The sequence below is a fragment of the Electrophorus electricus genome, chromosome 20 (assembly GCF_041902795.1).
Source record: "Electrophorus electricus isolate QZ-2024a chromosome 20, ASM4190279v1, whole genome shotgun sequence".
NCBI lineage: Eukaryota > Metazoa > Chordata > Actinopteri > Gymnotiformes > Gymnotidae > Electrophorus > Electrophorus electricus.
The window spans coordinates 16496935-16510000 of NC_137516.1; the positions used below are offsets into that span (position 1 = coordinate 16496935).

The 13066-nt window shown below is 41.7% G+C and overlaps 2 protein-coding genes and 1 non-coding gene across 4 annotated transcripts in view; 1 reads left to right on the top strand and 2 right to left on the bottom strand.

The window, feature by feature from the left end:
• Positions 1 to 3: 3 nt before the first annotated feature.
• lrrcc1 (leucine rich repeat and coiled-coil centrosomal protein 1) lies at positions 4 to 10646 on the bottom strand. Of its 2 annotated transcripts, none has more exons than XM_081703158.1 (20): positions 10582 to 10646; positions 9629 to 9682; positions 9308 to 9513; positions 9149 to 9214; positions 8800 to 8967; positions 7609 to 7778; positions 7338 to 7532; positions 7063 to 7259; positions 6280 to 6454; positions 6028 to 6176; positions 4838 to 5042; positions 4461 to 4600; positions 3940 to 4141; positions 3481 to 3666; positions 3123 to 3297; positions 2861 to 3024; positions 2561 to 2769; positions 1284 to 1421; positions 1050 to 1185; positions 4 to 523 (listed from the first exon to the last, which is right to left on the bottom strand). In XM_081703158.1, the coding sequence occupies exons 2-20, from the start codon at positions 9670 to 9672 to the stop codon at positions 413 to 415; spliced, it is 3036 nt and encodes a 1011-aa protein (XP_081559284.1). In that variant the 5' UTR covers positions 9673 to 9682; positions 10582 to 10646; the 3' UTR covers positions 4 to 412. The 2 variants fall into 2 exon arrangements, with proteins under 2 accessions (XP_081559284.1, XP_026883814.2); XM_027028013.3 differs by having other exon boundaries at positions 9629 to 9689; positions 10586 to 10615.
• An 848-nt stretch (positions 10647 to 11494) lies between these two features.
• On the top strand, positions 11495 to 11566 carry trnad-guc (transfer RNA aspartic acid (anticodon GUC)). Its single transcript has one exon. It is a non-coding gene; the product is annotated as a tRNA-Asp (tRNA).
• Positions 11567 to 11799: 233 nt separating this feature from the next.
• Positions 11800 to 13066, bottom strand: part of ralyla (RALY RNA binding protein like a) — a 16711-nt gene continuing 15444 nt past the window's right edge. Inside the window, exons 8-9 of the mRNA XM_027028015.3 lie at positions 12976 to 13012; positions 11800 to 12762 (exon numbers count right to left, since the gene is read on the bottom strand). Coding sequence (XP_026883816.2) covers positions 12980 to 13012 — 33 coding nt within the window. The 3' untranslated portion in view covers positions 11800 to 12762; positions 12976 to 12979. The remainder of the gene's footprint in view (positions 12763 to 12975; positions 13013 to 13066) is intronic.

Sequence of the window (13066 nt, forward strand, 5' to 3'; positions counted from 1 at the left end):
TCATTAACTTTTATGATCATTTATTTTCAGTCGAAAATGACAAAATAAATTACAAAACAAAATACACCTATCTCCTTATTATACCAAGGAGGTAAAACGAGTGTTCGTTTATGATCTTAAAAGGACCCTAAAAGCAAAATATGGCCAGTATCCAAATATCTTACGAACTTTATAACAAAGCCAACAATTTATACCGGTTCGCAAGTGACCCAACCCCAAGCGTCCTCGAGTCAAAGCTCAAGAGAAGCTTCTCCTACTGATCAACATTACGTACACTGTGACAAAGCTAAATAAATCATGTAATGTAAATAAATACCAAAGTACTATATACACACACTTCAACTGTGACTAAAAGACAAGGCACTTCTGAGTGTATTTTGAAATAGCGTTTGTTGGTTATGTTGGTATGTGGTTAGAAGTCTCTGAGCACACTGGTGAGACGCCGCATTTTCTCCTCCATCGCTCTTTTGTTGCCCTCCGCTTCCTGGAGCAGCTGCCTCATCTCGTCTTCCACCTGGAGTACCTGCAGGAAACACAACTACTCAGCACACCCACGTCCACGCAGCACCTCAGGACACGTGTAAAAACGGGCTGTAGTTTATACCAGACTAGGTGAGGTTCTGTGCGTCACCAGATCTTACTGTTCAAACACAACATAGCCCTTTGCTTGAAAACAAACCCACACCATTACCTTTAGGCTCATCTTGCTGTCATTTCAGAAACATACTGTGAAATAACTGTCGTCTACATCAGTCCTTGGTTTTCTTTTTAGCACATCATAGTCATAGCTTTAGTGTATGAGAGCATCATTGGGCTCAGATTTGAATTACACTATCGCAGATTAGCAGACCTCCCGTCACACATCATTAAAATTTACCCATTCATTCCCTAAATGGAAAAGCAACTGCCAGGTGACAGGCAAATTCAACACTGCCCACTAACACCTCTTATCCGATTCTGGTGTTATAACGGCAAACAACAAAACCTGAATGATGATAAACCCAAATATGTCAGCTTTCTATGTGAAAAATGGTCCTGAGCTGGTATACCCTCAGATTGGCTTGTTCTAGTTGTTTCTGTTTTTCATTAGCCAGCTGTAACAGTTCAGCCTGATGGGAAGCCTGTATTGACTCCAGTTGTCGACGGAAGGCATCATCCACGCAGTGAAGCTTCTCCACAGCTGCCCTAAACGACAGCGAATGTTAGGAGGACATCAGTAAACTACAGACACTATACAAAGGGTTTCCTCAGTGGGCCATGGCGAGACACTTCTCTGCTCTTACTTGTGAGCCTGAGCAGCTTTGTCCCGTTCCTCCTGTAGCGCTCGCTCCTTGGTATCAAAGCTCTCCTTCATCCGCTTCACCTGGTTCTCCAGCCTGGTGAGAAGATCAGCCTTGTCCTGCCACTTGCGGCTTGCGGTGCTGGCATGGTTTAACAACAACAGGTTGGGGGTATTATTATTGCTGTTTTGTTATTGTTGTTGCTGTTTTCTTATTGTCATTGCAATGAAAAGAAGAAGAAAAAAAAAAACAAAAACGAAAACAAACTGTCCAGCAGTATTTGCCAGGTGAGCCGAGTCAAACTGAGAAGCACTTTGAAGAAGCAATATGATGAATGAATATTACAAGAGATTTTGCCTGGTGATATAACAAAAGAGTTTCTTTAGAGTGAGAAAAATACCTTATTTAGAGAGCATTTACAGAAACAGAGAGGGGTTGTATCCTATTGCAGTGGTGGCCATATCAAGTCATGGAGGGCTGGAGTTCAGCAAAGTTATTAACATAGCATGGTTATTAACTAATTAAAATTACACCTAATTCAACTCATTAGTTAATTACCAGCTTCAGGATGTGTGAAGAGCTTGGAAATTGTGAAACTGTGGTGATGTCCACTCCTGATTTACTGCATACACATGACAAGCCATGAGTGCACCAGGCAGAATGCAGTACCAACACAAAGAGAAACAGAACACAAAAACAAGACTTGGGAACTTTCTCAGTAAGAGAAAGTCTGGACACTGATGATTGTCTTCCATCAGCTCAGTGTCATTGCCTATGTGTGTTTACTCACACACCAGACTACAGCTAATGAATGAAACGCACATACGCTTTCTGCGCCTCTAAAGAGGACACTACTGCTTTGTGAATGTGCAGGCTTCTTCTAATGATTATACCAGATCTGAGTTATCTCCTCTTCTTGAGCTCCTTCCTTTCATCAAATTCCATATGGCAAGGTAATGATAAAATGTCAAATTTAGACTGAACAGCCAATCAGAATACTTTCCCTCATGGCTGACCACCAGCGCTGATTCAACATGTATAATTGCCCAAAACAAATCACGCTGACGAGGACCAACTAGAGCCAGTAATAGTGCGGAACACACCACGCTGAGTATGAGAAATGCTTGGTAACTCAAACCGTCCTAAGGCCGATAGTCAGCTCAGTGTGTGCCTAGTCTAAGATAGACGGAGAAGGTGCTGTAGCACACAGCAAAACTTCTGTCCGTTTAACTGGGAAAAAAATAACAAGAACATGAAGCCGTCTTGTTTCCAGTATGTACCTGTAAGCTTCTCTGAGCTCGTCCATCTCTGCCTCTTTGTCAAGGAGCTGCTGTTTGAGCTCCTCCTTCCTGCAGCCGAGTTTCTCCACTGCGTCTCGGAGATCGGCTGATGAGGCTGCTTCCTCATCCAGCCGCTGCTGCAGTCTCCTCTGGGCCTGGAGATTCTCCTCCCGCACAGCACGGAGTTGTTCGTCGCGTTCCTGCACAGCCTGACAGGGGTCACCACAACATGATTTCTTCTTCTTGTTCTGCTTGTATGTTGTCTGAGCTCAGCTTCATGACAGCTGGAAGTGAGATCACCTCTTTTAGCTTCCGGATCGTATCCGTCTGATCATCAACTATTTTCGCTTTGATCCTCAGCGCATTGTTGTCCCTCTCATTCTGTTTCTTCTGGGACTCCAGCTCAGTATTCAGGATCTCAATCTTGGCCTCTAGGCGACCTCGGTCCTGGGCAAGTGAAGCTCCTACACAAACGGCATGTCAAAAGTGTCAACAGTTTGTTAATGATGTTAAAGTTTGGCTAATGCTGTTCTCCCTCATTGCAATGAGTGTAATGTGGGACCTTGCTGGGCTAGCTCCTGCCCCCAGATCCTCCTCTCCGCCCGGAGCCCTTCTATGACTGACTCCTGTGCAGTGAGCTGAGAGATCAGCTTTGACTTGTCCTTTTTCAGGAGTTCCAGCTGCACGCTCAGACGTCTGTCTTCTTCAGCCCTTGCCTCGAGTGTCCGCACTCGTGCCTTCAACATATTCAGTGCATTCAACCACATTCAACAGAACAAAAAACAAAAAGGGGGTATTTAAAAAGTTTCACAGGACACAAAAACTGAGCAGACTAATCTTTAAACTATGTTTTTATAACAAACATCTGGGCCATGATGAAGAAAAAATGTATAGCTGAAATAACTGAATCCACCCCTTACCTTTAATTCTGTTACAGCATCATGTTTTGCTTTGATGAGGTCAGCTATGCGCGCTTTCTGCTCCTTCACCATAGCTGTGAGCTCCTGCACCAGAGAGCCTGACTGCTTTTCTCTCAGCTGACACTCATTCAGAGTGGTCTTCACCTCCATGAGTTCAGCAGATACAAGCTCAAAGCCTTCCTTCACCTACCCCATGCACAGCAAGGTGCACGCACGCAAGCACACGTACACGCACGCACACATGCACACACAATGAGAGAGTTCATGGCATTAACAAACAGCATGTAAATAAATAAATAAATAAATGGACATTTTACAAAAATAAAGTATTATGTAATAATGCAAGAGCCACCAAAATAGACTACAGTATAGTTACTAACACATTTCACACATTTTCCAGTATGTGTGGAATGATATTATAATTACAGTAATCGAACCCAGAGGGCCACCCAGGCCTACCTCCGAGAAGCGTTTTGCTTCGATGGTAAGAGCCATACGGAACTCATCCTCTAGGGCGGCGTACTGGAGCCGGGCATCGGCCAGTTTCTGCTCTGCCCCAGCACATCTCTCGGCCTGCCTCTGCTGGGCGGCCGCCACCTCCCTCCCCACGGCCTCCTGGAACTCTGGCCCGCCAGGGAGCAGTCGTGAGCTCAGCTCCTTCCTGAACCACACGCAGGGAAAAAACTACTGTAGGTAGACATCTGTGAGGCTTTACAGATGCGTAATTTGATGACTTGGACCTGTAGGTCTGTGGCTTTATTTACTACACTGAAGAACAAAGCAGCACTGGACTGAAGCTAGTTGTAGACTGACATGTCCAGACTTCACCTTGACACTTCCATGCACCATTCTGTGCCTCTCATGATTTCTTTGGCTGCAGACCGAATGCGACATTAAGACTTGTCTTACGACTGCTTAGTTTTTCTAGTTTGAGTATTGTGTGTACAGCTATTCAGGTATGTAGAAGCAAGTAAGTGCACCTGTGTGCCTCCTCCCTGGCAGTCAGCAGCTCGTGCAGCTGCTGCAGCTTATCTTTGTACTGCTGCACAGACACACGGAGGATTTCCACCTCTCTCTTCAGGACGGCGCTCCTGTTTTCCAGCTCTTGTTTCTTCTTTGCCTGTGGGAGACGTGGAGCTCAGGATCAAGAACTCAAACGAGACTCACCACCAAGCCAGATCATATTAACCCTGCTCTGGAGTGGTGGCCGAGGACACATTAAACATAAAAACACTGGGAAAAGAAGTCTCACATCTCAAAACACAGGTCAGCATTTTCGTGAAATAGGGCAAGACTTGACCCACATCGACTCAGCCTGCTAGCACCACTGAGAAAGTCTGCTGGGTAAGAGCATTACCGCCTCGGCCTGCTGTGAAGCCCTGTGGGCCTCTTCCTGTGACACACTCTGTTCCAGACTGCACAGTGCCCTCTTGTGTAGGTCCTCCTGGTTGCGAAGCTGCTCCACCTGCTCTGCCAAAGTCCTGCACCTTTGCTCCAGCTCCTCCACCCGAGCCTGCAGCTCCGCCCGGTCTGAGCGCTCCTTCAGCAACAACTCCTTCAGCCTGCGTGGGTGTGAGAGTATGAAAATGACAATGCATATCTGGCAAAAGGAAATGACAAATCTGAATTGGCCCAGCTGATTTTTCTTTATAATTCTGTTTTGAATAGTTCAAAGCAAATCACAGAAAGATCTCTTTCAGGCAATTGCACCACAATCTGAACTCAGTTTTGGAACTCAGATTACAAAGTTATCAAAGGAATACCATGTATTCTAATCATCTAACAAATTATGACAAGCAATCCATTTCATAAAAATATAAACCATACACCCCATCATAATTCTGGCAATGCTAATGAGTTTACTCTGGCCTGTATAAAGACAGCACCATTGGTGGGAGTGTACTGCAGAGGTGGCAGTAAGGTTTTGATGGATTATCTATGGCTGGCGCACTCCCATTAACACCTTACTTTTGAGCTTCTCCTTAAGTATGATTTATCACCCTGGAAGAAGGGGCTGGAACACTGGAGAATAGCTCAATGGCTATTACCTCTCCACAATAACTGTCTCATACTTTCACTTTAACCTACCTGAGCTCAGTGATGAGAATACTGATTTATTTATACGTATCAATGTATAGAATACAGGTTAGGTTCTGGTGGTCATAGAACCAGTTACTTCAGTTAATATTTTCCACTACAAGCACACAAACTATCAAAAAAGGTAAAGAAAATGTTGCCAAGACATCCGTGATGTGAATCATTGGCCCTTTCCTTATTTCCAGCATTCAGTTATTTAGCCCAGTAATTCAAGTCTGAAGTAAACAATTGTGCAATACATACTAATAATGCATAGAAAATATATGTGGCTTTCTTCTATGAATACTCATCATTTACATAAACATAAAAAGGTACTATAAAAATGTCTCTCACTGTAGATATATAGAAAAGATAAAAGATATTTAGATATACACAGAAAGATAGTTTACTTAGATCTGCTGTTTAGATTTGAGGAGGTGTTTCTGACTCTCCTGCAGTGTGAGTGCTCACCTGTCAGTTGTGTGTAGTGCCAGGTTCTGGAGCTCCTTCTCCTCGTTGGCACGCGTCTGCAGGCACTTCACCTGGTTTGTAAGCTTCCTCACAGCCTGCTCAGCTTTCCAGCGCCGTTCCCGTTCCTGGTCCCGCTCCTCCACTATGGCCTGTGCGCAGGCACGCACACACAGACACACACACACCTTTTCTATTCAAAGGTCCATTTACATGTTGACGATCATTATGGATTGCCGAAGCCAGTCTGCATACCCTGTAAGTTTCCTCCTCGGTTTGATTGGGCTCTTTGTCAGGAGTGGCATGGCCTGCCCTGAGACCTCTCTTCACTGGGGCAGCTCGGGCTGCAGGCCCCCGGTCCTGGACAGCTGCTCTCGGCCGAGAACCAGCAGGGAGCTTTGAGGTCCCTCGCTTTTGTGTGTCTGCTTCACTACAGAGAAAAGGGACATCAAACGAGTTTCATTAGTCAAGCAAAACAATAATAATATTAACAAAGAATGATTGTGATCTAGTGAGACGAGAACAAAAGCTTGCTCTACAGTGCTTATAGCATTCATGCTAATTTTATCAGCAAATATCCAAGATCAGATTCTTAACCACAAATATGAACTACAAATGTAAACCAAGCCAAACAACAGCTTTCAGTTCTAGATATGTGAAAGATACATTACTGCTCTTTTTGGATGAAATACATTCAAGGTCGGTATAAACTCTGCTTTTACAGCTTTTTCTAATAATAAATCATCATTAAAATGCAGAAAGAGTAGAAGTGTCACAGTGTTCGCTGCAATGGAGCCAAATGAACTGGGGTTCAACTTGATGGCAGTGTAATCATTCATGTTTGAGAGCAATTGCAAATGGGGAGTAGCTAAACTAGATTAATGACAGGATCAGATCAAAAGCCTTTGCCTCTATGGAAAAACAAGATCCCTTTTGACGTCGAGCCTCATAACGTCTGGTACAGTATATGTTGAGAAATCATGCTGACCAACACAGTACCTAGTAGTTCTAGACCATTGTGAAGAAGAGTTACTGCACCTGTCAGATCCCTTGTGTTTGGGGTGTTTTACCACCTTCTTCCCCATTGTACTTCTGGGACAAGGGATTCCGGAGTGCACTCGGTTTTCTTTTGCGCTGTCACATTCACTCTCTGATGTCTGATCAGTGTCTCTTTTTGCTTTCCTTACCACAGTCTGGACAGCAGAGATCGTACCACAGCCATCACCTGTTGAGGCCTGGGACAAATAGAACCTCTTGATAAAGAGAAAGGTAGGGAAAAGGCTTAAATACGTGAATTAAGATCACCTACGTACCTTGCGGTACAGCTGGGTCATCTGCTGCTCCAGTTTCTTAATGCGGAGTTCATTTGCCTGGCTTCCTGAGGCTGAGTTCAATCTGTGTGGGCTGGGCTGTGATTTATCAGCAATCCCCAAAGCTCTACCACGATGCCGAAACTGGGTCAGAACCTCATCAATCCGGGGAGTGGGGACAGGAGCATCTGGCTGGACCTTTGTAATAGAGAAAGCTAATGAGCCTTGTTATCATTCCCATGAATGAGGACTTAGGGCGGGGAAACAGATGTACCGGCTCTTCGCTGGTACTACTGCCTGTGGTGATCAAAAATTCAAGAAAGTCTTCCAGTCCAGGGATATCCATTGGGCTCTCCTCGCCTAAAGGAGAGTGGTTACCCAGACGACTGTCTCCATCCAGAGTGGAGACTTGATGCAGGGACTGCAGAACCATCTCCCTGTAGCCTACAATAGAAAGAAAATATAGAACACTTGATAAAAGAGTCACGTCAAGTCAAAATGGTGTGGGGCACCAAACACGCAAGATACGTATCAGTAAAAGCACACATAATGGAAAGCATTCTTTTATGATTATGTCTGCTCTAAACTATAACAAAGTATTATTACTAATAAGTGTGAGTGAAGTTGTGTGAAAAATGGAAATCTAGTGCATTTCAATCAGAAGGTTCTCCCAAAGCAACAAGGATATTAAACTAACTGTACCTGCACACTGACAGTGACAAAGCAGCTCTAGGTCATTCATTTGCACTGAGAAGTGGCAGCACTACATGGCAAAATGTGATACGACTGTTGGCAGCACAAAGCGAGCAATCTGATTGGCATGAAAAAGTCCAGCTCTGCTTAACTTTGACACATGATGGTGATATCCAATCAGAAAAGATGCTCTCTTGTCCCGCATTCACCTTGGTTCCTAATGAATATTTGAGTCATTTACATTAAAATGGAGAAGCTCATTGGGATTTTTTTTTTTTTTTTACATTTACCTGATGATTTTATCCAAAACTACTTACAAATATGACTGAATACAACTTCAGCAATTGAGGGTTAAGGGCCTTGCTCAAGGAGCCAAAAGTGGCAACCTGGTGGTAGGACTTGATCTGACAACCTTCTGATTAGTAATCAAGTACCTTAACCACTGAGCTACCACAAACACAAGGCATGGGCTAAAGTGTCAGCATTCATTTGTGTGTTACATGACATGCCAAACTAGAAAAATCAATGTAAAATAAGCAGGTTAGCTATGTAATTTAAATGTGCACCAGGCATCATTTTGTATTTTAATACAACACTGAAATTTAGTGATAATTATCTTGTATTTTCCTGAATACTGATTTGCTACTCCATTTTTTAAACACTAACATTTTTCTATAAATACTCGTAAGTCATGAGAGGGTGTGGTGGAAGGAGCATGTATAGGAGGAAGGAAAAGTACAGGGGTAGAAATGAGGTTAAAATAATTACAAACCTGGCAGCGTACACACTGGATTATCTGCACCATCCCTGTTGAGAGTGACATCTCGTAGACTGTGCAGACCCACCAGACACTGCAGTAGATGGGTCATGCTGTCTACATGGTTGCTGTGAAGCTGGATGTGTTTCAGTTTATATTCAGCCCCATGCAGATACAAGAAGCCTGTGAATTCACAGCAGGGTAGGAGTCATAGGATGGACTGACAGTCTGAAACATCTTTAACATATTTATCTGAAATTTCACTACGTGGAACTTAAGAGACAAATCAGGTTAGTTCCATGTGACAACACTCACTCAACTAAAATGAAATGTGATATAGAATGTTATGCAACCTTTTACTTACCAGTGAGGTCATTTATTTGATTGTAGGCTAAGTTGAGCCTTGTGAGGTTTAAGAGACCATTGAGACCTAAAAAGGGAATTGAGATTCTGCAACAAAAGCAGAACTTCCAAAACAACAGAATCACATTTATCTGTTTGAAATCCCTTGTTGGTACTTTACCTTCCACCTTGGTGATGTTGTTGCAAGACAAGTTTAAAGTGCGCAATGAAGAAAGGGAACCAAGCCCCTCAATACGAGAAATGTGATTGGACGAAAGATCCAGATGTCTTATGTGCCATGCGGCTGTCAAACCTTCAATCTTTGCCAGTCGATTACAGTGGAGATTTAAGGATGTGATGTTGGACTTCAGTGGAACTTCTAATAAACTATAAAAACAGAAACATTTACATGAAGAAACAATCCATTTATGATAACACAACAAACTTGATAATGCAGACTACATACAATTTAACTGGTAACGTGATAATGTATGAAGTTTACCTTGAGATTCCTTTATCTATCAAACAGAGCTCTCCAACGGCCATGGCCTGTTTGCTACCTGCTTAAAAATGAGTGTGTGATGAACGTAACCAAACCTAAGTTAGTTTATGGTTTATCAACGTTTCGCAGCTTTATTGCTACAAAAGATGTTTATCCTACCACTCAGACAGATAATAACTAGCTTGCAATATGTCTCACACATTTATGTCAAGTTACTACCTAGCTAGATTACCTAGCTCGATTTCTAGCTACAAAATTGGGACATTTGAGAAGTGACTCTTTCAAACATAAACAAAACAAACTAGAGGAAATTAGAAAGCTAATCATATCGCAACGGCAAAGAGCGTTTAAGCGCTCAATTTAGCTAACCTAACCTAGGTTACCTAACTAAATCCGATGTGTTTGCTAGTTAAATAGATAACGCTATCCGACTAGCTATCGTTAGTTAGGTAGCTAATTAACTGGTTGTTTTAGATGTTTATAGCATGTCTGCAGCTCTAAAATTAAAACAGTCGTCTTGGGACAGTCAAATATGTAGCTAGATATTAGTTTAGCTAACTAAGTAGCTAAGATAGCTAAGTAGCTATCGCTACGTTTGGAATCGGTCTCTGACATCATTTGTTTACATATTTTGAGCTAAACTAGCTATCTTAACTAACTACTTAGCTCTTAGTAGATACCTATATCCTAGCTGGCCAATTAATAGTTATATTATCATTATTTGGTAGTACAGCTGCCATCACTCCTCGTAGCTAAGTTAGCTAGGTTAGGTCTGATCATTCATCCACTCTCGGGTTGCTGTAGCTATGGATTAACTTTCTTGCTAACTTTCTAGCTAGCGTACTGTTTTGGTAATATCTAGCTATTAATAATGCAGTAACGTATCACCTTTAACATTACTATGATAACTAGAAAGGAATTTCTATAATAATGCAGAAAATTACGAACTACACCTACCCTGCTCTGATAAATATCGTTTAATGAGCCGTCAAGAGCTTTGACAATTAAACAACCCACTCAGCCACACGGGGACGCTCGTAGCAGACCGACAACCAATGGGATTTTAGACCTTTTCTGCCCACTGTATTTTTAATTCGTTATCAAATATATACAAGACATGAAATATAAAGTGGACCTGTAGATATGAAATATAAAGTGTAAAATGTTTCTGTACCTATTTGAGTATTTCTTTATTAAACAGGCACATAGTGTCCATACAGGAAAGTCACAATGTGTAAGCATAAGCATTATTTCAGCATTCATGAGCATATAGTTAGCAGTGTGTAGTGAACAACACAATAATAAGGGGTGTATCACATATGTTTCACATAGACGTAGGTCTACAACACAAGCTCACAGAAAGGGTGTTTCACATATTAGACCAGGCAAGCAAGTAACAATACATATTTACAGGGGTACCAAAAATTGTGTAGTACCTGGCAGTACAGAGAATAAATAAGTAACTACGAGAGACAGTGAAAGTAGTAAGCATGGATGTAATACAAATAACTAAAATAGTGAAAATTATATATCATACAACATCTGAACTAAGTGAACTGTGTACCGCAAAAATCTATGTATGCTATGCACCATAGCCCTAGTGTATGTGACAGAGTTATGTTACAATTTGCAAGATAAAGCAAATTAACTGGTGTCTTTTGTTTGGTCCTTGTCGGTTGCAAAAGAAATTCGTCATTTTACCCAAACTGATTTCGAAAGTATAAGTGTCTACCTGGAACATTATTATGTAGGGATAGGGTGTTGTATCGTGCATACGTTTACATCAGAAAATTTCAAAGCAAGCTTATTGATGTATTCAATACTCAATGTGAAATATACTATCTTTGAACCTCGTACTCACATATCTCCTCGTTAGTATAGTGGTAAGTATCCCCGCCTGTCACGCGGGAGACCGGGGTTCGATTCCCCGACGGGGAGTAAATTTGTTTTTACTTTCTTTCACTTTTGCATGCTTTGTAAGGTTTTATAGCAAACTGATTTTAGTAATAGGCAATCAAGACACATCAATTCCTAAACACATGTTTTAATGGTTCATAAAGACTATCTACGATTCTCGCTGTCCGTGAAAACTGCGTGTCACTGTAACTAGTGTGCATACGTTACTAGCAATGTAGCCTACATGCATCGCGATGACCCCCTTTCAGAGGAAAGCATAAGTTTTTGTTTTAAATGATCGTCCACAACAATAAAGCTACAAAACAAAAACAGCACCCACCATAGTTCTGTATTTTTTTTGTTAGACATACTCAAAAATGAAGAAGGCACACGCTAGTAATGGTAGTGTGCGCTGTAATACTAACAATTATTACAAAAACATGATTTATGGATAAACACTTCCTTAAATGACCTGATATTAGCGCTTCCCCCACTGCTCCGTGTGCTCCGTTTTTTACTAACTACTAATTTAAGCAAACAATATGCATTCACTGTGACCATTTTGCCAAACATGAATCAAATTAAAATGACAACTGTTAAATACTTTAATAACATGTAAATGCACACAACTAAATGGGCATAATGACAGTGCCCATTCAGTACAATACAACAAATACAAATGTATGCAGAGGCAAATAAATCCATACACTTGTGAGATAGCTCTTCAGTTACAAAATTTAATGACCATTACCCATGGCAGGCATTCAATCTTATGTCTGTACAAACTGCAGGTAAAGTGCACAATTGTAAATACAGGCCCTGACAAAGCCCAACATCTAGTGGTTTGTTTTCTGGAGCTTCGTCTCATCTCTCGTTGCATCTGTCTTTGCTCTTAGGCCAGTCTGAGGACATCGGGAGTGATGACTGGCAAAGGGCTCTGGAATAGCTTAAACGCTTAAGAACTCCTGAGGGGCTCGAGACAATATTAAATTAGTTCTAGCTAGGCTGCGATGGCAGTAATAATGTTGATCTTGAAGATGGAAATCATTAAACAATGCCAAGAATAGAGACAGTTGTCTAGATGCTTTTGACATTCTTTTAGACATTTTCTTTCTGAAATGTTTATTCTTCATGTTGGTGGCAACTGAAATCCATCAATTTTGTTGCAGGGTACTGATGTTCTATCACTGAAGACAACAGCACAGGGACAGCACACATAAATGTCTTGAAATTGAAGTCTGAAGGAAAAAGCAGAAAATGACAGGCCATTGGGAAGCGATGGGTGAAGAAAATGATCTTTTCTATTATTCTCTGACTAAGAGGGGTCATCTGTGACTATGCACATCGGTGCATTAAACAAATATTGGTTTTGAAGGACATACCCTGAACAATGTCCTTCCCAGAGGAACTGTTTAGAAGCACAAACTGACAATTAAATTGAGGATACAAACCATTTTAGTTGTCCACATCAGATAGGTGGTTTTCCATCTGTGGTTTAAAGAGCACAGAGACAAATACATGTTACAGTTGTATAGCGTAGTC